This window comes from Sus scrofa, chromosome X (assembly GCF_054392235.1).
Source record: "Sus scrofa isolate SSC_HxYL_T2T_F1_AM1 chromosome X, Sscrofa_HxYL_maternal_Yorkshire_Landrace_v2.0, whole genome shotgun sequence".
Taxonomy (NCBI): Eukaryota; Metazoa; Chordata; class Mammalia; order Artiodactyla; family Suidae; genus Sus; species Sus scrofa.
Genome location: NC_139401.1, coordinates 78,302,489 through 78,327,865, shown reverse-complemented (window position 1 = coordinate 78,327,865; position 25,377 = coordinate 78,302,489). Strand labels below are relative to the sequence as shown.

At 35.4% G+C, this 25,377-nt stretch overlaps 2 protein-coding genes across 2 annotated transcripts in view; one reads left to right on the top strand and one right to left on the bottom strand.

Annotated features, from left to right (window-relative positions):
* APOOL (apolipoprotein O like) overlaps nucleotides 1-25,377 on the bottom strand; it is a 443,755-nt gene that overhangs the window by 341,275 nt on the left and 77,103 nt on the right. The window lies entirely within an intron of this gene.
* On the top strand, nucleotides 10,882-25,210 carry SATL1 (spermidine/spermine N1-acetyl transferase like 1). The gene is given in 8 exon segments (XM_085008874.1): nucleotides 10,882-11,297; nucleotides 11,329-11,636; nucleotides 16,962-17,013; nucleotides 22,658-22,738; nucleotides 23,140-23,241; nucleotides 24,042-24,082; nucleotides 24,949-25,051; nucleotides 25,054-25,210. Coding segments are annotated over 8 exon segments (1,107 nt in total). The 5' UTR covers nucleotides 10,882-10,939; the 3' UTR covers nucleotides 25,116-25,210.

Sequence of the window (25,377 nt, the reverse complement as noted above, 5' to 3'; positions counted from 1 at the left end):
ATTCAAATGCATTTTTGTAAAGTAGCATATTGATAAATCATGGCATCAACAGCACAGACCTGAAGTTTTTAAAACATATTTTGAGTATTTTTTTTAATTTAAAAGGTAATATGTCTACAAATAATAAATGCTGGAGAGGGTGTGGAGAAAAGAGTACCCTCCTACATTGTTGGTGAGAATGTAAACGGGTGCAATTACTGTGGAAAACAGTATGGAGGTTCCTTAGAAAAAAAGAGATGCCATATGATCTAGCAGTCCCACTCCTTGGTATATATCCAGAGAAGACTCTTATTCAAAAAGATACACACACTCTTCTATTCATAGTAGCACTATTTACAATAGCCAAGACATGGAAGCAACCTAAGTGTCCATAGACAGATGAATGGGATAAAGAAGAGGTTTATATATGTGTGATGGAATATTACTCAGCCATAAAAAAGAATGAAATATCACCATTTTCAGCAACATGGATGGACCTAGAGATTTTCATACTAAGTGAACTAAGTCGAAGACAAATATATGATATCAGTAATACTTGGAATCTAATAAAAAATGATACTCATGAACTTATTTACAAAACAGGAAAGAGATTCACATACATATAAAACACAAACTTATGGTCACCAAAAGGGAAAGGGGGAGGAATAAATTAGGAGAATGCATTAACAGATAGAAACTACTATATAGAAAACAGATAAGCAACAAGTATTTACTGTATAGTTCAAGGAACTATATTCAATATCTTGTAATAACCTATAATGGAAAAGAATCTGAAAAAGAATAGATATATATGTGCATGCATGTCTGTGTATAAGTAAATCACTTTGCTGTACATCTGAAACTAACACAATATTGTAAATTAATTATACCTCAATTTTAAAAAAGATAATATATGCTCATAATTAAAAAATCAAACAATACAGCAGTATACAAAGTAAAACCGAAAATCCCTTACCCTCCCTCTCAATACCACTCTCTGGCAGTAAACAAATTTGACAGTTTAATGTGTTGTCAATATGCCTTTTTGGTTTCTGAAAAATCATCTACAATTTCCATTAAAAGACTGTTATGAAACTCATAGTTTGCAGTTATTATGACAGTGAATCCAGGTATTGGTAAATGTTTTACATTTAGTGTGCTTGTTCTCAGAGCATGTCTTCTTTGTAATAATTGACATACAGTGTTCAAAGGGCCATGCAGAGTTCACATGGATCTTCCCGCTTTAGGTAACAAGGTCTTTCACTTTCTTTTCTTTCTTTCGTATAGTCATTTATTTATTTATTTGTTCCAGCATGTACTTTATGTCAGGAACAAGGAATACAATCGTGAGCAAGACAGATGTGGCCCCTCCTCTCATTACAGGTTAGAAGCAAGAGACAAATAGACAATTTAAACTCAGGGTGACGAGTAGCATGACAGAATGTGCTTCTTAAACTTTGGTGTGAGTCGGTATCATTTGACATGCTGGCTAAATTGCAGACCGGTTATATACCAGATCCGCAGAATCTGGAGGGTGAATCTTAAAATCTGCATTTGACTGAGCTCCTGGGGGTTCCAGTGTGAGTATTCTCTTTTGATGTACAGAGAAAGAAGGAGTGCAATATGGAGCACATAGGGGCAAGTTTAGGGAGTCAGGGAAGACTTCTGCCAGCAGTTCTGTCTAAATTGAGACTTGAACAGTGAGTCATGATTAACTTGGCATTTGGAAATTGGGGGTTGTAAAGTGAGTCTGTGCATAAGAGAGGCTTGCCTGAATCTGGAAGGGAGAGGGCCTGCACTCAGGAAGTGAAGAAAGTTCAATACGTCTGAAGACTAGAGTTTGAGGTGGGTAGGTAAGTGGCAGATGAATAAGAGCCTCAGGGGAAATGGACCAGTACTTCAAGAAGATTAACGAGGGCCTTTCAATTATTTTCTGTCATATCCTTGGTCAATTAACTATTTCTTTTTTTCTTACAAAAATATCATTTTCCCTCTAAATATAACAATAATCCCTTATATTTGTACTTTATTATATAGTTTTTTCCGTTCAAATGGACCCTCACAACAAATCTATTGGGCAGGTATTATTATTTCCATTTTACAGATGAGAAGACTTTGGCTCATAGAGGTTTTTTCTTTAAGGCATCAAAGGTACTCAGAAGCATAAAATTTATTCTTGAACTTGAGGATTTTTTGTTATGTTTTGTTTAGGGGTTTGTTGATGCCAAGTTCTTTTACTGTCTATTTCCGTATTTGAGGGTATTTTGGATTATGAGTTTATTCTCCAAAATTCTATACATTCCAGCCAGCTGAAAGCTGTGTCGAGAATATCATCACCAACTTAAGCAGGACCTATTTTTTTTTCACCCCTCTCTCTGATGGATAACTCTAAATATTTTTTTAACAGATAGGCTTGTAGAAGAAGAAGAGTGTGTCTTAGAGTATATATTGCAAAATCCTTAACATTTTGTGAGTACTTATTAACTAAGCACAATATTCATGTCAATGACCTTTCCTATAACAGCCCAAGATATTCCAGATGATAGTTTATTGCTATGATTTTCAGTTTCAAAGTTCAAATGAAGCAGAACTCTCTCATCAAACACTACTGGCATAAACTCAGTTTCTGGAAATGTGTTTCCTTTAACTTTGCTTCCTTCTGTTTTGCATATTTCCTAATGATCCCAAAGCAAACTGAATTCTCAATTTCATAAGTCTTGTTACCCTTTTGGTCTGCTTTCATCCCAGAATTATGTTCTTCTTAAGAGCTTCTAACTTTACATCTCATTTTCTCCAAGACTATTACTTCTTCATTAGAGGTGGAGAAAAGCTGTCATCATTCCTCTTTTGGAGCTGGGATTTCCTTTTAAACTGGGGGGACATTTCAGAAAGACAATAACCAAGTGGTTGAAAGTTAGTAAGATTAGTGAGTACAAATAAGGGGAAGAATATAAAGTTTCTCTGAGGCCAGAACTGTAGTATCAGTCTCCTGCCTCCATCATACTCTGGAGAGAGAGGCTTTTCCAGAGAACTAGTGCAGGAACAGGGACACTTGAAGAGACTGGAAAGTAAGATTATAATAATATTTAGTTGGGTTAGTAGGCAATTTAAAAGGAAGACTATTCAAAGGGGGAAAAAGCAGGATTTAAACTACATTAAATTTCTTAATAATTAAGAATTAGAGTGGGGATAAATTATTTCATAAATTTTTCCTGAATTATTTTATTGTAGCACTTGCAGTTTTCCTTTTAGTCCTTTTTAAATTGAAGTATAATTGATTTACAATGTTGTGTTAGTTTCAGGTGTATAGAACAGTGATTCAGTTACACATGTATATATACATATATTTTTTCAGATTCTTTTCCATTATAGGTTATTACAAGATATTGAATATAGTTCACTGTACTATACAGTATATCCCTGTTGGTTATCTATACTATATATAGTAGTGTGTATATGTTAATCCCCATATCCTAAAGTATCTCTCCACCCACCTCATCCCCATCAGTAACCATAAGTTTGTTTCCAATGTTTGTGAGTCTATTTCTGCTTTGAAAATAAGTTCATTTGTATCATTTTTTTTGGATTCCACATATAAGTGATACCATATATTTGTCTTTGTGTAACTTCACTTAGTATAATAATTTATAGGTCCATTGTGTTGCTGCAAATGGCATAATTTCATTCTTTTTTATAGCTGAGAAGTATTCCACATCTTTATTCATTCATCTGCTAATGGACACTTAGGTTGCTTCTACGTCTTGGCTCTTGTAAATAGTGCTGCTATGAACATAGGGGTGCATGTATCTTTTGGAATTAGAGTTTTCTTCTTTTCCAGATATATGTCTAAGAGTAGGGTAGATTGCTAAATCATCTGGTGTATTAAGGAAACTTCATACGATTTTCCATAGTAGCTGAACCAATTTATTTGGATTTTTCCTTTTCATCTTTTTAAAAATTGAAGTATAGTTGATTTACAATATTCTATTAGTTTCAAGTGAACAACATAGTGACACAGTGTTTTTGCAGATTATACTCCATTTTAAGTTATTATAAGATCCTTTTAATCTTTAATTCAATTAATAAAATACATTTATCCTTATTTTACTCTTTGTTATTAAGTAAAATGGAAAAAATACAATTTTAAATATCATTAATTGCTACTAATGGCATCCAAAAACCTTTTTAAGGATAGCCTTACTCCACCAATTTCCTCTGATTTGCCTTAAAATATTTTAGGAGTTAGAGTAAAAACACATTTTTTTTTTAACATGAAAGGAATGTTATAACTGGACACTCCCTTGGTATTTGCTGAAACTTGTATACTGAGTAAGATAATTTGCCTAAGAGTCCTATATATAAAATGCAAGGTATTTAAGCAGATATTCTGTCTGGGTTTCATCTACTATTATTTTCCCAAATAGTTTCTGCATTCTCCAGGAATATTTAAAGTGATATTCGATTAAAAATTTATTGCACAAATATTTTCACTGGAACATTGTTTGACACAACAAAACTGGAACCAATTGAAATACACATCAAATATGGGGTTGATTAAATAAAAGAAAGCATATACATAAAAATGAGTTGACTCAGCATCTGCTTCAGAGCAGTGGGCCCAGGAAGTCACACTAGTCCTGAGTTTGAATCTTGGCTCAACCATTTCCAAATTGCGTGATCTCAGGCAGGTTAATTTCTTTAAGCCTAAATTTCCTTCTCTGTGAAACTATGATCATTATGCCTACCTCATTGTGAGGATTAAATGGGATTATATAAATAAAGCATGTGTCATATAGTACCTGACAATAAATGTTCAGCAGGGCCTCAAACAATTTGGAACATGGTTAGTATTTAATAAAGATTTGTTGAATGACAGCAATTTTTAAAAAAATGTTATATAAAGTGCTATAGGAGCTAGGGAAGACTAATGATATATTATTAAGTAAAGAAAGATAGTTACTGCAATGTCTATTTTATTTAAAATTTTATATATATTATATAGAGAAAATATAGAGGAGAAAAATAGTCACTGAGGTATAAATAATGGTTATGTACAGATAAGATTCTGAAAGATTTTTCATTTCTATTTTATGCATTTCCTAGGTAACTCAGTCTCTCAGTCTTTTGGAGTCATTTATTCCTGTAATAACCAAATATCTCGAGTTCCTATCCCAGGTAACATCAGGGTCCATGCTCTTTATCCATCCTTCCTCCTCCAGAGTAACCTTATTCTTAGATACCTGTTCATGAGCTAGTCTAAGCTACAGTCAGTTCTCCTAGTCCCTGGGTTCAACTCCTGCAGCTTCCATCTTCTTTCATCATCTCTGTCAGGCACGTAGCCTTCGTCCCTCCAATTTCATGGCCTCAAACTACCACATGTACATGGCTAGTGTTGTAAATAACTTGCACTATATTACTGGTAGGGGTATTTAACCACAGCACCTAATAGGAAACAATTTAAAACTGAATACTGATATCTTAAAGAGAAACTTTACTGGCTGTCTTGTGCCCTAGGCCTTAGCCTACCACCGTTTGGCCAGGTACTGCTCCTCAAGCCAAGAACTCTTCCTTAGCATTTAATCTCTCTTTTCCTAGTTCCTAGTCTCTTTCTCCAAATTGCTCCATGGAAAAAAATCCAAGTTCTTCTTTTTATATACAAAGCGATTTATTTCTCAGTCTTCATCCCAGACTAGGCTCTAGACCTATCTTGCCTTTCCCATAGGTTACTATTGGAGAATTTTTCTAAAGAAAAAAGCCACACATCCCTGATCTACACCCTCAGCTAAGCAAAGAGAAAGCATAAGCGAAGTTGTGAGTTTCCATTAATTGCAAATTTGCTGATAAATTTGCTAAAAAGGAAAAAAGTTCAAATTCTTGGATGTGCTCATTTTTAGTCAGAGCCAAATCTAGAGGTAATTTTTTTGTCTGTTACAGATATTTTTCAAATGTTTTACAAGGAGCATGTAGTCTTTAATAAAATAAAATGTGGTAAATATTTAAAAATATTGTCTTTAAATATAAGACAACACATCATAACTCCTATAAGAGAACACAGGCAAAACATTCTCTGCCGTAAATCATACCAAAGTTTTCTTAGGTCCGTCTCCCAAGGTAATAGAAATAAAAGCAAAATTATAAGCTTTGCACAGCAAAGGAAAACCATAAACAAAATGAAAAGACAACCTACAGACTGGGAGAAAATATTTGCAAATGATGCAACTGACAAGGGCTTAATTTCCAAAATATACAAATAACTAATACAATTTAACAAAAACAACAAAAAATAAACCCCTAAACAACCCAATTGAAAAATGGCAGAAGGCCTAAATAGACATTTATCCAAAGAAGACATACAGATGGCCAATAGGCACATGAAAATATGCCCATCACAACTAATTATTAGAGAAATGTAAGTCAAAACTACAATGAGTTACCATGTCACACTGGTCAGTATGACCATCATTAAAAATTCTCTAAGTAAATGCTAGAGAGGGTGTGGAGAAAAGGGAACCCTCCTACACTGTTGGTGGGAACGTAAATTGGTGCAGCCACTATGGAAAAGAGTATGGAGGGTCCTTGAAAAACTAAAAGTAGAGTTTCCATATGATCCAGCAATCCTACCATTGGGCATATACTTAGGCAAAACTATAACTCGAAAAGATACATGCACCCTTATATTCATAGCAGCACTATTTACTATAGCCAAGACATGGAAGCAACCTAAATGTCCAGTGACAGATGAATGGGTAAAGATGTGGTATGTATATATACAATAGAATACTACTTGGCCATTAAAAAGAATGAGATAATGCCATTTGCAGCAACATGGTTGGACCTAGAGATTATCATACTAAGCAAAGTAAGTCAGAAAGAGAAAGAAAAATATCATATGATATCACTTATATGTGGAATCTACAATACAGCACAAATCAACATATCCATGAAACAAAAACAGGCTCACAGATATAGAGAAGAAGCTTATGGTTGCCAAAGGTGGGGGGGTGTGGGAGGGAAAAATTGGGAGTTTGGGATTAACAGAGGCAAGCTATTATATATAGGATGGATAAGCAACAAGGTCCTGTATTCACAGGGAACTATATTCAATATCCTGTGATATACCATAATGGAAAAAAAATGAAAAATTATATATATATATATGTATAACTGAGTCATTTCACTGTACAGCAGAAATTAATACAAAATTGTAAATCAACTACATTTTAATAAAATTAAAAAATATATTAAGTCTGCTTATTGATGAATGTTTCCAGAATACTTTTAAGTTTTTATCTCAGAAAATACATCCATATGTTAGCTCTGTTTCAGTCTGGCTTCTTGCCTTAAGTCCTTCCTCACTCCTCCCATCCCCACACCCCTCCTGCCTTTTCTTTTTCTTTCTTTATGTTTGCAATTTACCAGAGTGAAAATTAAAAGCCTGTTAACTTAAAAAGGACAGGAAAAATAACTGGGATAGGAAAAGTCTAAGTTTGCTTCCTATAGATGAAAATTATATAAATGCTTTTCTCAATTGTGAATATTCATTTAGATGAGAGGAAGCTAGGGTTAGAATTCAGAATACTGGATTTTATTTAGCATCTTCAGAAAAGGGGATTTTATGTGTGTAGTCACTAGCGATTAAATGCATAAACATATCCATGTTTTTGGACCTATGGGGAATAACTTATACATTACCTTGAATTTAAAACATTTTGGGGGAGTTCCCATTATGGCTCAGCAGATTAAAAACCCCACATAGCCTCCATGAGGATGCTGATTCACTCCCTGGCCTTGTTCAGTGGGTTAAGGATCCAGCATTGCTGCAAGCCGCTAGGTCGCAAATGCAGCTCGAATCCCACGTTGCTTTGGCTGTGGCATAGGCTTGCAGCTGCAGATCTGATTCGACTCCTAACCTGGAAATGTACATATGCCACAGGTGTGGCTCTAAAAAGAAAACGAAAAGGCAAACAAAAAAATAAATAACATTTTGATAGCGCAGACCATGAACGCACATTTTTAATTCTTATAATTTGGCAGGTATTGGCTTACAAAATACACTACCTAGACTAGATCTGTATTAAAACAGTATATTAAGACTAAAATTATATTTTAGAATTTTTCTGATAATATCTGTAAATGATAAAAACCTGAAATTTAAATATGTACAGTCATTAAATAAGATTACAATGTTTATCATTTAGACTTTATTCCTAAGCAGGATAACACTGCCACCTTGTGGCAATAGCTAATTATTGCTGTTTTTGTTTAAATATTTCAAAAAACTATTTTTTTCTGATAAGATACCAGCTACAGTGTGGAGATAATTTTCATGGCTGATGGAGGAATCTCATTATTTGTTCCTAATATGGACAAGTTGTGTAAATAAGTAACTGTGAGCAAGAATATGGATTTTTGGTGCAACTCCTTAAAATCATCATTGCATAATGTTAAAAAAATAAAAATAAAAACAAACTAACAATTAAATCACCTTCAAGTGATGGAAAGTTTCATGAGTCAAAATATAAAAGATACTTGTTAACAGTTCTATATCGCTGAATTATAATTTCTAATTTTATCCCTTTAAGGCATTAACCAGAAAACTAATACATGGCTCCTCCTCTAAAAAAGAAAAAAAAAGTCATTCATCTCCACAATAAATTATGCAAATTATTTGATTTTGTAAAGCAAATAGCAAAATTCCTTCACCCTTTTCCTGGGATTTCAGAAAAGCCAAAATGAGAAATAGGTTTTCCTCATTTTGTCTGGACTTTCAGTTGTGTGGCTTAAATCAAGTTACCTAACCTCTCTGAATCTCAGTTACTTTACCTGAAAAATGAACATAATAATATCATCTACCTCATTAGATCGCTGTGAGGATTAAATGAATTAATATAAGTAAATGTTCCTTAGAATCTTGCCTAACACTACAGGAAGCCTTCATAAAATTTTAGCTCTCATCATTACAGTAGGATCAAGATTAGGAATGTATCTACATCTAATTTGTGTTAGGTTTGGCGTATTTCTGTGATTTGACTTGATTTGTCTATCGTGCTAAGAAAGCAAGCTCTCTAGGTTCCCTTTATAGCTAGTACAGGTGAAATGGTCATGGTACATGGGATGGGCCTTAGCCTCTGTCTCCATTCTGGTATGCATTCCATTTGGGAAAATTAATTTTTCTAATTTTAGTTTCTCTATTGATAAAATGGGGGACAAGAGTTCAAATCTCACAAGGTTGCTTTGATGATTAAATGAAATAGTGCATACATAAAGCCCTTTTAGCAAAGTGTGACACTCAGAACAGTTTCAACCAATGTTCTCTAGTATGTTTTTTAAAAAAAGACACTCCAACTACAATACTAATGCCAGTTACATAATATACATTGTTAAGAAAGTGGGCCAATAGATAAAAAGATGGAAGAATGCAGTTCCCCTTATGACTCAGCGGTAACAAACCCACTAGTATCCATCAGGATGCGGGTTCGATCCCTGGCCCTGCTCAGTGGGTTAAGGATCCAGCATTACTGTGATCTGTGGTATAGGTCTAGACACGGCTTGGATCCCACATTGCTGTGGCTGTGGCATAGGCCAGCAGCCACAGCTCTGATTTGACCCCTAGCCTGGGAACTTCCATATGTTAAAGAAAGAAAGAAAGAAAGAAAGAAAGGAAGGAAGGAAGAAAGAAAGAAAGGAAGAAAGAAAGGAAGAAAGAAGAAAAGAAAAAGAAAGAAAGAAAGAAAGAAAGAAAGAAAGAAAGAAGGAAGGAAGGAAGGAAGGAAGGGAGGAAGGAAGAGGGAAGGAAGGAAGAAGGGAAGGAAGGAAGGAAGGAAGGAAAGAAAGGAAGATGGGAGAAATGGGAGAAGGATTCTCTGAGGGGGGATGTGGTGAAAAGACAATATACCTGAAGTTACAGTGGTGGAGATGGAGAGTAAGTATAGTGTGTGTAATAAGAGGTAGGATAGTGTGATGGTAAAAATCCTGGAATTAGAATCAGAATGACCTGGGTCTGAGTTCTGGCTCCTTGCCAACTGTTCAGGTCTCCATTAGGTTACCAAGTCTTTTGAAGCAGTTTCCTTAGGATTGAGGACTATAGGGTTGCTATGGGATTGAATGAGAAAATGTAAAGTGCTCCAAGATAATAAAATAACATAATAAACAGTAGCCATAGTTATTCTTAATTATTTGTAAAGAAATACTTTCTTCACTAGGAACTTGAGCACCTAAGTAAGAACACTTTTAAGCATTCTAGTTTCTATGGTGTGGGGAAAGGGTGGTAAGTGGAAGTCAGAACAGAAATAGGAAGTGAATTTTTTCAAGACTGGGAAAGCAGGAAGGGTTGAGGCAAGTATCTTTGAATTGATTGGTTAAAACAGTAGGCACTCTTAGGGCGAGTGTCAAGCATAAACTTTGAGATTCCTTCCAGCTTTTTGCTTCACCCTCTTAAACTCAGGAGTAAGAAATAAAGTGGTCAGTGGCCCTGCCTCGCCCCTCCTTCACCACGTGGGGGAGCACCTACACATGTAGATAAGAGCATGGTGACTTCATCACTGTGATGCAGTGATGGTACAAGGTGGTGAGGCAGTCATACTCCCCCAGGGTCATTTTCTACTTTCCTTCACTTCCAGCCTGCTGGCAGGGAAAGGCCAGATGACAACCTGGAACCCAAACGTCTTTGGCTGTGACAGCTGCTGAGATCAACTCCAGCAAATTGGATGCATTAATAATCTTTCTTAGGTAGCCCTCCTTTATTTTCCCTAGTCTTATCTTGTTAGAGGGGTATCTCAAAGAACTAATCAAGTTGAGAAAAACAAGAAACATCGTACATCCTCCACCACAGCACTGTAGTTAAGGGCTCCTATTACATCAAGACACTTAGTCCCTGGCCAACCTCTCATCTGCTAACCAATCCTAAGTCAATCAGTCCTTAGCCAACAAGCTCTCAGACAACCAGACATGAATCAAGGGCATGAACCATTCAAGCTTACCAGACATGAACCAGTCAGGCATGTGCTTACTTGGTATGAACCAACCAAGCAGAAGCCCACCTGACACTAACCAACTGGGCCAACCAGGCATGAGACAACCAGGCATGAACCAGTCAGGCATGCATGGGGAAAGCAGAAAGGGTTGAGGCAAGTATCCGAGCCAAATAAGCATAAGGCAACTTGGCACAGGGAAATTAGACCTGAGCCAATAAGGCATGAGTCAGTCAGTCATGAGTAAACTGCAACCAGGCTCAAGCCAATCCACCACGAGTGAACCAAGCATGAGGCAACCATGCCTGAACCAACCTAGCACGAATCAACAAGGCATGAGAGAACCAGGCCTGAGCCTAATCCTGCAGGAGTCAACCAGGTCCAAGCCAATCAGGCACAAGTCAGCCAGCCCCAAGCTAATCAGGCATGGGCCAAGCAGGCATGTGGCAACCAGGCCGGAACCAATCAGGCACGAGTCAGCCAGGTACAAGCCAATCAGGCACGAACCAAAAAGGCGTGAGTCAAACAAGTCTGAGACAACCAGGCAGGAGCCAACTAAGTATAGGGCAGACAGGCTTGAGGCAACTAGGCAGGAGCCAGTCAATCCTGAGGCAACCAAGTGTGAACTGTTTTCCAATAAGACCTGTGGAAGCTGGAGACTGCCCGGAAATCCTGCGTCTAATTAAAGTAAGCTGCTTTCTTCTCCTTCTGTGTAACTTCCTAGCATTAATTTAGGGTTGAAGGTAACAAAGGCATAGGCTGGGTTTGAATCCTAGTTCTGCTAATTATGACTCATATATAAAAACTTCTGGAAGTTACATAGTTTCTATAAGCTTCAATTTCCACATCTAAAATTAAGATGATCTATATCTATAATTGTAATTTATCTATATCACAAGATTGTTGTAATGATTCAGTAACATAAAATGATTACATATAAATTGCTTGACTTATAGTAGGAGGCTCAAAACATAATGGGGGAACCAATTCATAGATATTTCAGGGATCTAAAGTGTTCTTCCTCCTGGGGGAAATTTTAACTTTAAAAGAGAATCTGAGACAAAAGGAATGCTTAATCCAAATGAATGGCCTGTCAGTGACAGAATCTCAGGTATTAATGGCTAAGATGTTAGGGTAGGGAGTCTTGCTTTGAGACCACACCTACTCGTAGAAGCTAGTAATTGACTACCCAGAAAACAATATGCATCCACAATACATTTTCCATATAATTTCAGACACTTTGACTCCTGAAGCCCATCCACAGATAGCCTCCCAGGAATCCAAGGAGCTGGGTTAAATATTTCTGGTTTAAAATTTCATTTTAATGTTTTTCCTGGAAATCATCCCAGTACAGTAAAGGGGACAAACTAACAGCCATAGCTACTGTGTTGAAGTTTTGTAGCACTCAAGGCAATAATTTATGTGACATGCAATCTAAATATTTCCATATAAAAGCAGAGCCTAGATTTTTTAATGGAGTACATGTGTGGTTGGAACCAGGCACAGGTTATAGGTAAGGAAACCTTATAAAAGAGTTTTGTAATGAAAATGTTTCCATATATATATATATATATATATATATATATATATATCTCATTTTAATCAGACCAAGTTTCTGTTCCCTTTGATCAGAGAATGTGTTTTTTTATGATTTTTTTTCCATTATAGTTGATTTACAATGTTCTGTCAATTTCTACTATACAGCAAAGTCATACATATTTATATATTATTTTTCTCACATTATCCTCCATCATATCAGAGAATGTGTTTTAATGGTCAAAATAAAATACCAGAAGTTTTCTAGTGAAATCCATGTGTTGAAATGATGCTAGGGCTGGTTACAGAACTGTAAGATATGAGTTATCCATCCTTCCATGTCTTCCATTCTATTCTATCCCCACAAGTTCCCACATCTGTTCTCTAACAGGCATTAATCTGCATGGCTAGATCATCAGTCAAAATACTAGGCCCAGAGTTCCCATTGTGGTGCAGCAGAAACGAATCCGACTAGGAACCATGAGGTTGCATTTTGATCCCTGGCCTCACTCAGTGGGTTAAGGATCCGGTGTTGCTGTGAGCTGTGGTGTAGGTTACAGACATGGCTCAGATCTGGCCTTGCTGTGGCTATGGTGTAGGCTGGCAGCTGTAGCTCCGACTAGACCCCTAGCCTGGGAGCCTCTATATGCTGCGGGTGCAGCCCTACGAAGCCAAAGGGAAAAAAAAAAAAAAAAAAAAAAAACTAGGCCCAACATATTAATTATTCAAGAAGTACATTTTTCCAGGTAGAAAATAATTTCAAGGAGTTTTTGGTAGTTTATTATCTGACACCCAGTTGGCAATTAATAAATTTATTATTGAAGGAGAGTGAATCTCTCTATCCAGAAAATTAACCTTCCTTATGTTTCCAAACAATGCCCATTGTTATCACCAAGAGAAAATACATCACTAGATTCTCCCACTTCAGTGAATCTGTTTCTGTGAAGTTCCCAACAACATTTACTTTTGAATTTGCCTCATGTACCTGAATGTATACTGGATGTTTCCTGGAAATAATTTTAATGAATAATCATTGTAGAAAAATAATAGAAAGGCTAAATTACTTTGCATCATAGACATGAATATAATGATTAATTAGCTTTGACTTTATGTTCTTCTCTAATTCATACATGTACATTCATCCTAACTCCTTTTCATTGCCAAATTTGCAAAACATTCTCTCCTTGCAAAGGGATTTAGGAGAGTTTGCCATCATAGTAATTCATTCCTTAGCTGACTATTTTGCAGATGTTATTTACTGTCCTGCCACTAAATTTTTTCCAATTTTCCTCTGTATGAAACTGTTTTATCCTATTCTTAATCACTACACAACAGCATTATTTGGGGCTCTAGTCACTTTATAGCTAGACAGCCATAACTAACTTCTTGCTTACCACAGTTTTCACTTAAAGCCTTTTATGGGGGTTCTTGAAGTGTGGTTTTAGGTTGTTGATAATCCATAGTTAAGCACTATGTACTATTAGTATCTGATTTTTGTTCATTGTGTAAACATTGAGTGCATACTAGGGGAAGGCCATGTGCTATATACTACAAAGGATACCAGATTACTGAATTACATCACTACCTTCAAAGAGCTTACAGGAAGTAATGCTCAACAGCAGCCAAAATTAAATTCCATTGAGCTCTGATTGTATTGAAAATAAAATCCAAATTTCTTAACAATGCTCTACATAATTTAGCCCTTGCTGTCTTCCTTATATATTTTAAAAGCTTTTTTTCCCCATTATAAATTTAATGTAATTCCATAGTCAAAATCCCCAAATTTTCATATGGAAGAATAAACATGTGTTTCTAGAAAGATTCCAAAAAGAAGAGTGATAAGGGAGATTATCCCTACTAGATATTACAAAGCTGTAAATAATGAAAATACTATGGTTACCTATTACCATAACTGCAGAGATAGATCTCTGGAACAGGATGGAGAGTCCAAAAGCTCTCTTACAGTATATACTATATATGACAAGGTAGTACATGATAAAGTAGACATTTCGAATCAGTTAATAAAAGGTGAAATTCGGAGTTCCCGTCGTGGCGCAGTGGTTAATGAATCCGACTAGGAACCATGAGGTTGCGGGTTCGGTCTCTGCCCTTGCTCAGTGGGTTAATGATCCGGCGTTGCCCTGAGCTGTGGTGTAGATTGCAGACGCGGCTCGGATCCCATGTTGCTGTGGCTCTGGCGTAGGCCGGTGGCTACAGCTCCGATTTGACCCCTAGCCTGGGAACCTCCATATGCCCGCGGGAGCGGCCCTAGAAATGGCAAAAAGACAAAAAATAAATAAATAAATAAATAAAACTTGCTTTGTAAGGTGCTTTAAAAATACTTAAAAATAAATAAATAAATAAATAAATAATAAAAGGTGAAATTCCACCTTGCTGCTTACACAAAAACATGCAAACAAGAAAACCAAATTAATCACTTATAAATAAAAGGAATTTAAAACAGATTGGTGGTTGCTAGAGGCGGGAGGCGGGGTGTGTGTGGGGGAAAAGTGTGAAGGTAGTTAAAATGTAAAGACTTCCAGTTATAACATAAATAAGCTCTGGGGATGTAATGTACAGCATGGTGACTATAGTTAACAAAACTGTATTGTATATTTGAGTTATTAAGAGAGTAGATCTTAAAAGTTATCATCCCCAAAAATTGTAACTATGTGAGATACTGATGTTAACTAAACTTTTCTGTGGTAATCATTTTGCAATATATACATATACCAAATCATTATGTTGCACACCTTGCACTAATGCAATATTATCTGTCAATTATTGCGGGGAGCCGAGGAGATGCAGGAGGCCAAGGGAGGGAACTAGCCTGATGGCACAGTCCCGAAGGCAGGGTTCCTAACCAAGGAAAAAAAGCCTACCCACTGGCACAGTTCCGATGGCAGGTTTAGAAATAGGGAAAAGGGCTTACCCTGCGGCACAGTTCTGAGGGCAAGTTCTAAAAATAATGAGGCTCACCTGCTAACCCGACAACAATGGCTACAATAACAAAATGAAGGCTTTGCACAACAGTGCAAGAATAAAAATCGCTTCTTGGAAAAATCAGTCTTTGTTATTTACTTATTATTCAGTCTTTCCTGTTATTAGTTTGTTATTCTTTGTTATTTTCCTATATTGTTTTGTCACTCAATAAAATTGGAACAACAAAAAATTGGAACAGTAATAAAATAATCAGAGCTTCACCTTGGTTGAATTCCCCCTATTCAGATCCAATGTAGGTAAAAACAAAATATTCATTAATTTGTTACAAGTAAGAATAGATTTTAGAGTTAGGTAATTGTGCTATGTACAATAGGTTAAGAATAGGTTAGACATACATGGAAAAACATAATAATCTTGCTTTTAATGAATTTTGTAAAAAGCTTTTAAATTTTAGGAAATTAAATTGCTTTGATATAAAAAATATTTTCTCATACTGTCCCCTGATCATAACACTTTGAAGTTAGGACCCCAAGCTTTAATCTAAAAGATGAATTTTTGTAAATGTCTTGCGCTTGTGACCTTTCTAGTTGTTAAAGATTAGCTTAAAACAATAACGGGTGGTGCTTGCTAAAAGTAACCACAAAACGTTTTGTACCGAATCGCCTTATTTTCATATAATGTTTTTTCCACATGATGTTTTGTACCCATTATAGTTTTACATGATGTATTGTATCTGTTGGTTTTAATTAAAATCCTTAGAACACAATGTATATGTACTGTACCATGTACTCTAAAAGTTTAACCTTTAAAAATATGACCTAAGCACTGTAATGTAAGTTACAATTAAGCTGTCTATATAAACTGCTACTTATGCTAATAAAATTTGAGCAGTCCAGCGCCCTGAAAGAAGGGACAAAGAGGCTGTCTCCGTTTGCATCCGCCGACACTGTCCATCCCTGCCGGGACACCCTGGCTGCTGGAGCTGGACTCCGGCAAATTATATCTCAATAAAAAAGAAAATTAAAAAATTAATTAATAAGGGAACAAAAGTGAACATTTTTATAATCCTAAGGTGGAGACTGACTTTTCAAGCTTGAGATCCAAACCATGAAGAATTAATTTGCATGTGTGGAAAATAATATAGTAAAAAGCCAAATAAATTCTAAAGTTAAACTGGAAAGAACACCCCACAAACAAACAGAACAGACTCTTATGTAAAGTCTATGAGCTTTATAATACATAGATTTTATGACATCTACCTTGAATTTGCAGAAAACCTTTTGGTTTTACTTTCTGATTTCTGGTTGTGTTCAAGGCTAGTTACCTGGACACCTGACCATCACAGGAGTGATGTACAAACATAGTTAATCTTCTCTCTATATGTAGTCACTAGTTGCATGTGCTGTTTTGGATTTTAAGTTTCTACATGACTGGGGTTAGGTCTGACTCACTTTTAATACTACTCAGGACATCGTATGTTAGTAAATGCTCAATAAAACTTCATTCTTATCAAAGTTTTTTCTACTTTTACAGGAATTGGCTGCCTGTGAAAACATGCCAGATGCAGTGAAGTTAACAGCAAAGGGTGAGATTTTTTATGGCATTTTCAGAGCTAGAAAAAGAAACATGACAATGTATGCACAAAGCACTACTTGTAGTTAGATATGTGGATGCTGCTGTCCTTGTTCACGAAGAAATTATCTTAACAGTATCTAGATGTACAAGGCATAAGTTTGTATAAAAAGCTGCTGTTTAATAGCTTTATTAGTGCTCCACTCTTCTATATTTTCCCCATTTTAAAGTATTAAATTGATATTTAAGAGCTTTTACATCTTTATAGCAGCAATAGACTTCCGCTAATTTCCAAAACGTAAAATGAGAAGTGTAGTTGGTCAGACAGTACAATTTAATGCCCAATATATTAATAGTATCTTGATAGAATGAAGTGGATAAAAGCAAAATGACTTAAAACTGTTTTCAAGATATTACTACATGTTGATAGCCAGAAATATTAATAGGATGGGTTAGTGTTTTATAATGAATTATAACAGTTTAGGGAGGAAATACGAACACTAAGAGAAGTGATGATTAAAGTGTACAGACAGGAGTTCCCGTCGTGGCACAGTGGTTAACGAATCCGACTAGGAACCATGAGGTTGCAGGTTCGGTCCCTGCCCTTGCTCAGTGCGTTAAGGATCCGGCACTGCCCTGAGCTGTGGTGTAGGTTGCAGACGCGGCTCGGATCCCATGTTGCTGTGGCTCTGGCGTAGGCTGGTGGCTACAGCTCCGATTCGACCCCTAGCCTGGGAACCTCCATATGCCGTGGGAGCGGCCCAAGAAATGGCAAAAAAGGCAAAAAAAAAAAAAAAAAAAAGTGTACAGACTTTACTTAACTTACTTAACTTATGCTTTGGCTTATGATTTTTTTTTACTTTGTAATGGCTTGAAAGCAGTACATATTCAGTAGAAATTGTTATTTTGAATTTTGATCTTTCTCTGGGCTAGCTATATGCAATAGGATGCTCTCATGATGCTGGGCAGTGGCAGTGAGCCAGAGCTCCCAGTCAGCCATGTAATCAGGAGGGTAAACCACCAATACTCTTACAACACTTCTATACCCATACAACCATTCTGTTTTCACTTTCAGTATAGTATTCAATAAATTACATGAGATACTCAACACTTTGTTATAAAATAGGCTATGATGTTTGGTAGGTTATGTGTATTAAATGCATTTTGACTTACATTATTTTCAAATTATGATGGGTTTATAAGGAAATAACCTCATCACGAGGAAAATCTGTATAAAATTATACATTTGGAATTCCAAATGAATTTGAGGATGGCCTTTATCATTCCTGTGAAAAAGGATGCTAGAATTTTGATAGGGACATCATTGGATCTTTAGATTACTTTGGGTAATATTGACAATAATGTTATCTATGAACAGGGGATAACTTTTAATTTATTTAGGTTTTCTTTAATTTCTTTCACCAATGTTAGTTTTTAGTATGCAAGTACTTCACCTTCTGGGTTAGATTTATTCGTAGGTATTTAATTATTTTAGGGGCAATTGTAAATGGAATGACTTTTTAAATTTACTTTTTGGTTTGTCCTCTGCTGGTATAAGAAACAAAGGAATTTTTGTTTGTGGATCTTAAGCTTGAAACTTTGCTGAATTAATTTACTAGCTCCTGTAGATTTCTCTTGGATTCTTTGGGATTTTCTATAGATAGAATCATGCCATCTGTGAATAGAGATCATTTTATTTCTTCCTAATTTGTATGGCTTTTATTTCTTTTTCTTGTCTAAAAGTTCTAGCTATAACTTCCAGTACAATGTTGCATAGCATTGGTAAAAGTGGGCATCCTTGTCTTGTTTGTAATCTTAGGGGGAATGCTTTCAGTCATTCACCATTGAGTATAAACTGTGTTTTTTTTTTAATAGATATTCTTTATCATGCTGAGGAATTTGCCACTATTCCTGGTTTTGTGAGGGCTTTTGTCATAAAAGGGTGTTGTATTTTGTCAGATGTCTTTTCTGTACCAAATGTCATGATCATGTTTTTCTCCCTTTGTTCAGTTAACATGATTGATCTTCTTATGTTGAACTATCCTTTCATTCCTAGGATGAATCACATTTGCTCATAGTGAATGATCCTTTTAATATGCTTCTGGGTTTAATTTACTATTTTGTTGAATATTTTTGCATCTATATTAATAAGGGATATTGGTCTTTAATTTTTTTAATATTTATCCATATTTGGTATCTGAATAATGTTGACTTCATAGAATGAGTTAGGAAATGTTCCCACATCTTCAATTTTTTGGGAAGTGTTTGAGAAGGATTGGTGTTAATCCTTTAAATGTTTGGTAGAATTTCCCAGTGAAACCATCTGGTGACCCATAACTTCTCTTTGTTGGGAGATTTTTTTAAATTACTGATTCAAACTCTACCTATAGCTCTGCTCAGATTTTCTTTCTTTTTAAATCAGTTTAGGTAATTTGTAAGTTTCAAGGAATTTGTTCACTTCTTAGTTATCCAATTTGCTGGTATACAATTCATAGTACTTAATTAAAATTCTTTTTTCTCTGTAAGGTTGTAGTAAATTTTAATTACTTGCACCTACTTTTTTTTTCTTCATCAATCTACTTGTCATTTGATCTTTCCAAAGAACCAACTTCTGATTCCATTGATTTTCTCTACTGTATTTCTATCCTCTAATTTGTTTATTTCTGTTCTAATCGTTGTTACCATCTTTCTGCTTTGAGCTTAGTTTACTTTTTTCTAGTTCCTTAAGGTGCAAGATCTTTTTTTTTTTAATGTTGGCATTTACAACTATAAGTGTCCCTCCTGCGAACTTCTTTCATTGCATCCCATAAGTTCTATATGTTGTTTTTTTATTTTCATTCATCTCTGTGTTCTAATTTTCTTATGATTTCTACTTTGAGCGCATTGTTTAATTTCCACATATTTGTGACTTTCCTAGTTTATTTCTGTTGATTTCTACTTTCAATGCATTGTGATTGGAAAAGATACTTTATATAGTTTCAGTCTCTCAAAATATATTAAGACTTGTTTTTTGGTCTAACATATGGTCTATCCTAGAAAAAGTTCAAGAAAAATGTGCATTATGTTGTTGAGTGGAATCTATAGTTTTGTTCAAATAATCTATTAACATATTTATCATTAGTCTGGTTGTTCAATACATTATTGAAATTGATGTAATGAAGTTCCCAACTATTATTTTAGAGCTGTCTCTATCTTCAGTTCTATCAATATTTGCTTCATATATTGGAGCTCTGATGTTTGGTGCACAGATGTTTATAGTCGTTATTATCTTCTAGATGAGCTAACCTTCTATCACTATGTAATATCTTTGTCTCTTGTAACACTTTTTTTTTTACTTAAAGTCTATTTTGTCTGATATTAGAGCAGTGATCCCAGCTCTCTTTTAGTTACTATATGCATGAAATATTTTTTCCCTCATTTCACTATTAACTTTTTTTGCATTTTTTTTCGCATCTAAAGTGAGTCTCTTATAGACAGCATATAGTTGGGTTTTTTAAAATTCATTTTGCTAATATGTCTTTTGATTAGAGCATTTAACCTGCTTACATTTAAATTACTAGTAAGAAAGGACTTGACATTTTATTTTCTATATATAGCTTTTCTACCATTGCTGTCTTTTGTGTTTAGTTGATTCTGGCAGTAAAATATTTCCATTCCCTTCTAATTTCCTTATGTATATATTCTATAGATATTTTTTTGGTGGTTATCATGGGGGTTATATTTAACATTCCAGAATCATAACAACCAAATTTGTGTTTATACCTGATTAACTTCAATAGCATATAAAAACCCTTCTCCTGTACATTATTCCCCCTTTTTATGCTACTGATGTCATAGTTTACATCTTTATACATTGTGTGCCCAAGAACACAAATTAATGATTAATTTTATGCACTTGTCCTTTAAATCATATAGGAAAAAAAGGTGGAATTACAAAGAAAAGTGTTAGTTTTAAAAATAATTGCCCATGTATTTACCTTTAACCAGGCACCATTATCTTTATTTCTTCATATCGCTTTGAGTTACTATCTAGCTTCCTTCCATTTCAACCTGAAGTTCTCCTTTTAGCATTTTATGCAGGGCAGGTCTTGTGATAATGAACTTCCTCATGTTCTTTTACGGGGTGGGGTGGGGTGGGATGGGGTCTGGAGATATCTCAGTTTCTCTCTCATTTTTGAAGGATAGTTTTGGTGGATATATAATTCTTGGTTGACAGGTTTGCACTCTGCTGCCTCTTTCCTCCAACCCCAACACTTTGAGTATATCAATCCACTCCCTCTGGCCTCTAAAGTTTCTGATGAGAGATCAGATGATAATCTTACCGAGGATCCACTGTATGTGACAAGTTACTTCTGTCTTGCTACTTTCAGCATTTTCTCTTTGTTTTTTCAACAGCTTGATTATATGTCTTGGTGTTGATCTTTTGGGGTTTGTTGAACTTTTTGTATTTGTGCAAAGTACAAAACTTCTTGTACCAAATTTGGGAAGTTTTCTGTCATTATTCAAATATTATTTTTTCCATTCTCTCTCTTCTTCTGAGAGTCCCATATTATGGATCTTGGTCTACTTGATGGTGTTCCACAGATCCTCTAGGCTCCATTTACTTTTCTGCATCTTTTCTTTTTGTTCCTCACACTTGATAATTTTAATTATCCTAACTTCAGGTTCACTGATTCTTTCTTCTGCTTGCTAAATTCTGACTTTGAACCCCTCCACTGCACTTTTCATTTCAGTTATACTTTTCAGCTTCAGAAAGTTTTGGTGGGGATTCTTTTTCATAATTTTTTTATTTATTGATATTCCTATTTTGTTCATACATCTTTTTTTCTGCCTTTGTTCATGTCTTCTTTTTGTTCTTTGAGCACCTTTAAGACAGTTGTTTTAAAATCTTTGGTTAGTAAGTCAGACATCTGGGCTTCCTTAGATATGTTTTTGATTTGCTCTGTTCCTCCGAATGGGCTATAATTTCCAATATCTTCATATGCCTTCTGATTTTTGTTGTTGTTGTTGTTGAAAACTGGACATCTAATCTTATAATGTGTTAACTCTGGAAATCAAATTCTCCCCCTTCCTCAGGGATGTCTTTTAAAAAAGTTGTTATAGGGTGCCTGTGTCAGAGATCAGTCTGAGTTGAGTGTTTAAAGATGTTCTGAAGTCTTTTCTAAGTCTTTCCTGGGTCATGCATGGTGGCTTTCTAGATTCTCCTGTATATGTAGTTGTTTTTGACTAACAAAACAGGTATGGCTCCTTTAAATTTCCTAAAAGCTGCATTAGTTGGTGGAGGTTGGAAAAACGGTGCACAGCCTCCAATTCCTCACCTCAGCATTCAGCATAGCACTCCACTCCAGAAATTCAGGTTGCTGTCCCTACAGCTGCCTGCCATGAGGTGGGGTGGGAGATGGTTGAGTTAGGGGGAGGGTGCTTGGAAGACACCCCTGGGCTAATAGGTGAATTTCACCAAAATTAACTGTAATTTAGCAGCGAAATGGTCCTCTGAAAGTTGCAATTATTCAAACAAACTCTAGAGTTCCAAAATATGCACTTCAGACAGGTTCTGCCAGTGTGATTGTTGTACAGGTGAAGAAAGGAATTCCAGTGCTGCCAACTCCATCTTCCTTTTCTCTACTGTAAACTTTCCATATGAATTGATATTTCAGATTTACTCAGGGATGGCCTTGGGGAAAACCCCCTTTTCTACTGCCTGATTGCAGAAGTACACAATCATCAAAAGCTATCAGGTAAAATAAATCTGCCTTTCCCAACTTAATCTAGTGTATATTTTCTCTACCTGAAAACAAAGTTTGATAACATATAATTACTATTAAGCAGAAGAGTAGAGTGTAAGTAGTTAAACTCAGTCTTTTTAAAAAGATAATGTGTCATATGTACTTATGCCTGTATATACATAGAAAAAATTTAGTAAGAACACCCTCTACACTGTTAGAAAAGACTTATCTCTTAAAGGTTGTATTGTAAGGGACTTAAACCTTATGCATTTCTGTATTGTTCTGAGATTTTGTCCAGCACATTTTTATTACTTTAACAGTTCAAAAAATACAAAGATATTCCATTTTGGAGGAACAAATATTGTAATACTCAAAGCATTCACCTCTTTGTATCCTCTCTCTCCTCTTCCTAGGCAAAGTGACTGTTGGATTTGCAATGTACTACTTTACATATGACCCCTGGATTGGCAAGTTACTTTACCTAGAGGACTTTTATGTCATACAAGCTTACCAAGGTCAAGTAACCCTTTATACTTTAAAAATTAAAATGGTAAGAGTTTTCATGGCTCAGTGGTAATGAACCTGACTAGTATCCATGAGGAAGCAGTTTCAATCCCTGGCTTTGCAAGGTGGGTTCTGGATCCAGCATTTCCACGAGCTGTGGTGTAGATGGCAGACGTGGCTTGGATCTGGCATTGCTGTGGCTGTGGTGTAGGCCAGCAGCTGCAGCTCTGATTTGGCCTCAAGCCTTGGAACTTCCATATGCCACAGCTTTGGTCCTAAAAAGACAAAAAAAATTAAAATAGTATGTTTTGGTTTATGGAACTCTTGTATCAATATGGTGTTTAAATTAATTTACATAACTCATTTCTATTTCATGAAGACTCTATATGATGAAGACTCAATCACAGACTAGAAAAAGATTTATTAGTTCCCATGAAAGCTTGAGTAAGCCAAGTTATCACAGCTATACTTTTATCTTTAAAACGTACTTTTGCATTTTGCACCAGTTTGTCTATAAACATATATGAAATATATTCTGTGATAGGATGATAGTAACAGGAACTCATTTCCTCTTCACTGATCTTTAAAATAAATCCAAAATCTTTTCCATTACCATTGGAACCACATTCCAATTAGGAAAAAGATTTGAAACACATTCATGAGTTGAGTTTCAACAAAAGCTATTATGAATTTATAACCAAATTCATGGTTCTATATTTTATATTTTATTTCTTTGAAACTAAAGCAAATAACTTAAGTGAATTTTTTCACCTTATATTTTTTTTCATTTTGCATTATCTCTTTTTAAAAGGTCTAGGTATTGGAGCTGAAATGCTGAAGAGGCTAAGTCAGGTATATATTACAGTTAGTATTGTCATTCTATATGCCATCCCTTTCTTCATCAAATTTATCATTTAACATGGCATAAATTAGATTTTTTTTTTTTTTTCTTTTTAGGGCTGCACCTGCAGCATATGGAGGTTCCCAGGCTAGGAGTCGAATCAGAGCTATACCTCACAGGCTATGCCACAGCCAAAGCAATGTGGGATCTGAGCTGTGTCTGTGACCTACCCAACAGCTCACAGCAATGCCAGATCCCCAACCCACTGAGCGAGGCCAGGGATCAAACCTGCATTCTCACAGATACTAGTTGGATTCATTTCCGCTGCACCAAGATGGGCACGCCATAAATTAGAAAATTTATCTTAACATCTGAACATAATGTCAAAATATACTTAATTTTTTATTCCAATTAAACTAGATTTTCAAATTAGATACTCATAGAGGTCATATTTGAGTTATGCTTAAGTAAAAGTTGAGTTCCAATGTAATCCACAATCACATGATATATCTTTTTGCTATAAAGCATAAGAAAAAGGGAAGTTAGAAAGCAATTCTACCCATAAAATAGGTCCTTGATATTAATATGAGAACAGTATAAAAACAAGATCCAAAATAGTTGGATCAAAAACCCACTGAATTGGATTTATAGAAAAACCAATGAAATGAGTTTTAGACTTCTAAAGAAAGGGTTTTAAAACTCAATAGGACTTTTTTCTTTTTTACAGATTTAGAGAAGTCCAAGGGATAACTATTGTATTATTAGTTGGAAGTATTTTATACACACAGTGCCCTGTATATAGTAGACCTTCAATAAAACAAATGTGTTAATGAAAATTTTACTTTCAAGTAAAAGTAATATGTTTGTTTTTAAACAGAAAGCCATCAGAAGCCACTGTTACTGCATGCACTTTCTTGTCATTTGGAACCAGGTTTCTATTGACTACTACACTCATCGAGAGGCTTTAGACCTTTCCTCTGAGGAGGGTGGCATCTGTTCAGGTTTAACAGAGAAGAACTCATGGATAAGGCAGGAGAAGACTGAAAGATAACTCATCACAATTTATCCCAACATAGGCTCCAACATTTGAATGTCACTTGAATTCAACAGCAGTTTGACTTTGAGTGTTGTACAATACAGCAAGTGACCAAACTCTTGTTTGAACATATCTCTTACTTTGAAACAGATTTTGCAGATACTGTCAACTCTCCATTATCCAAAATAATGTACTAATGGCTAGTAGTAGAGCTGATGATCCAAAAGAGCAGATAATTCGAAAATCACTTATGCTTGGCTTCAGGATATT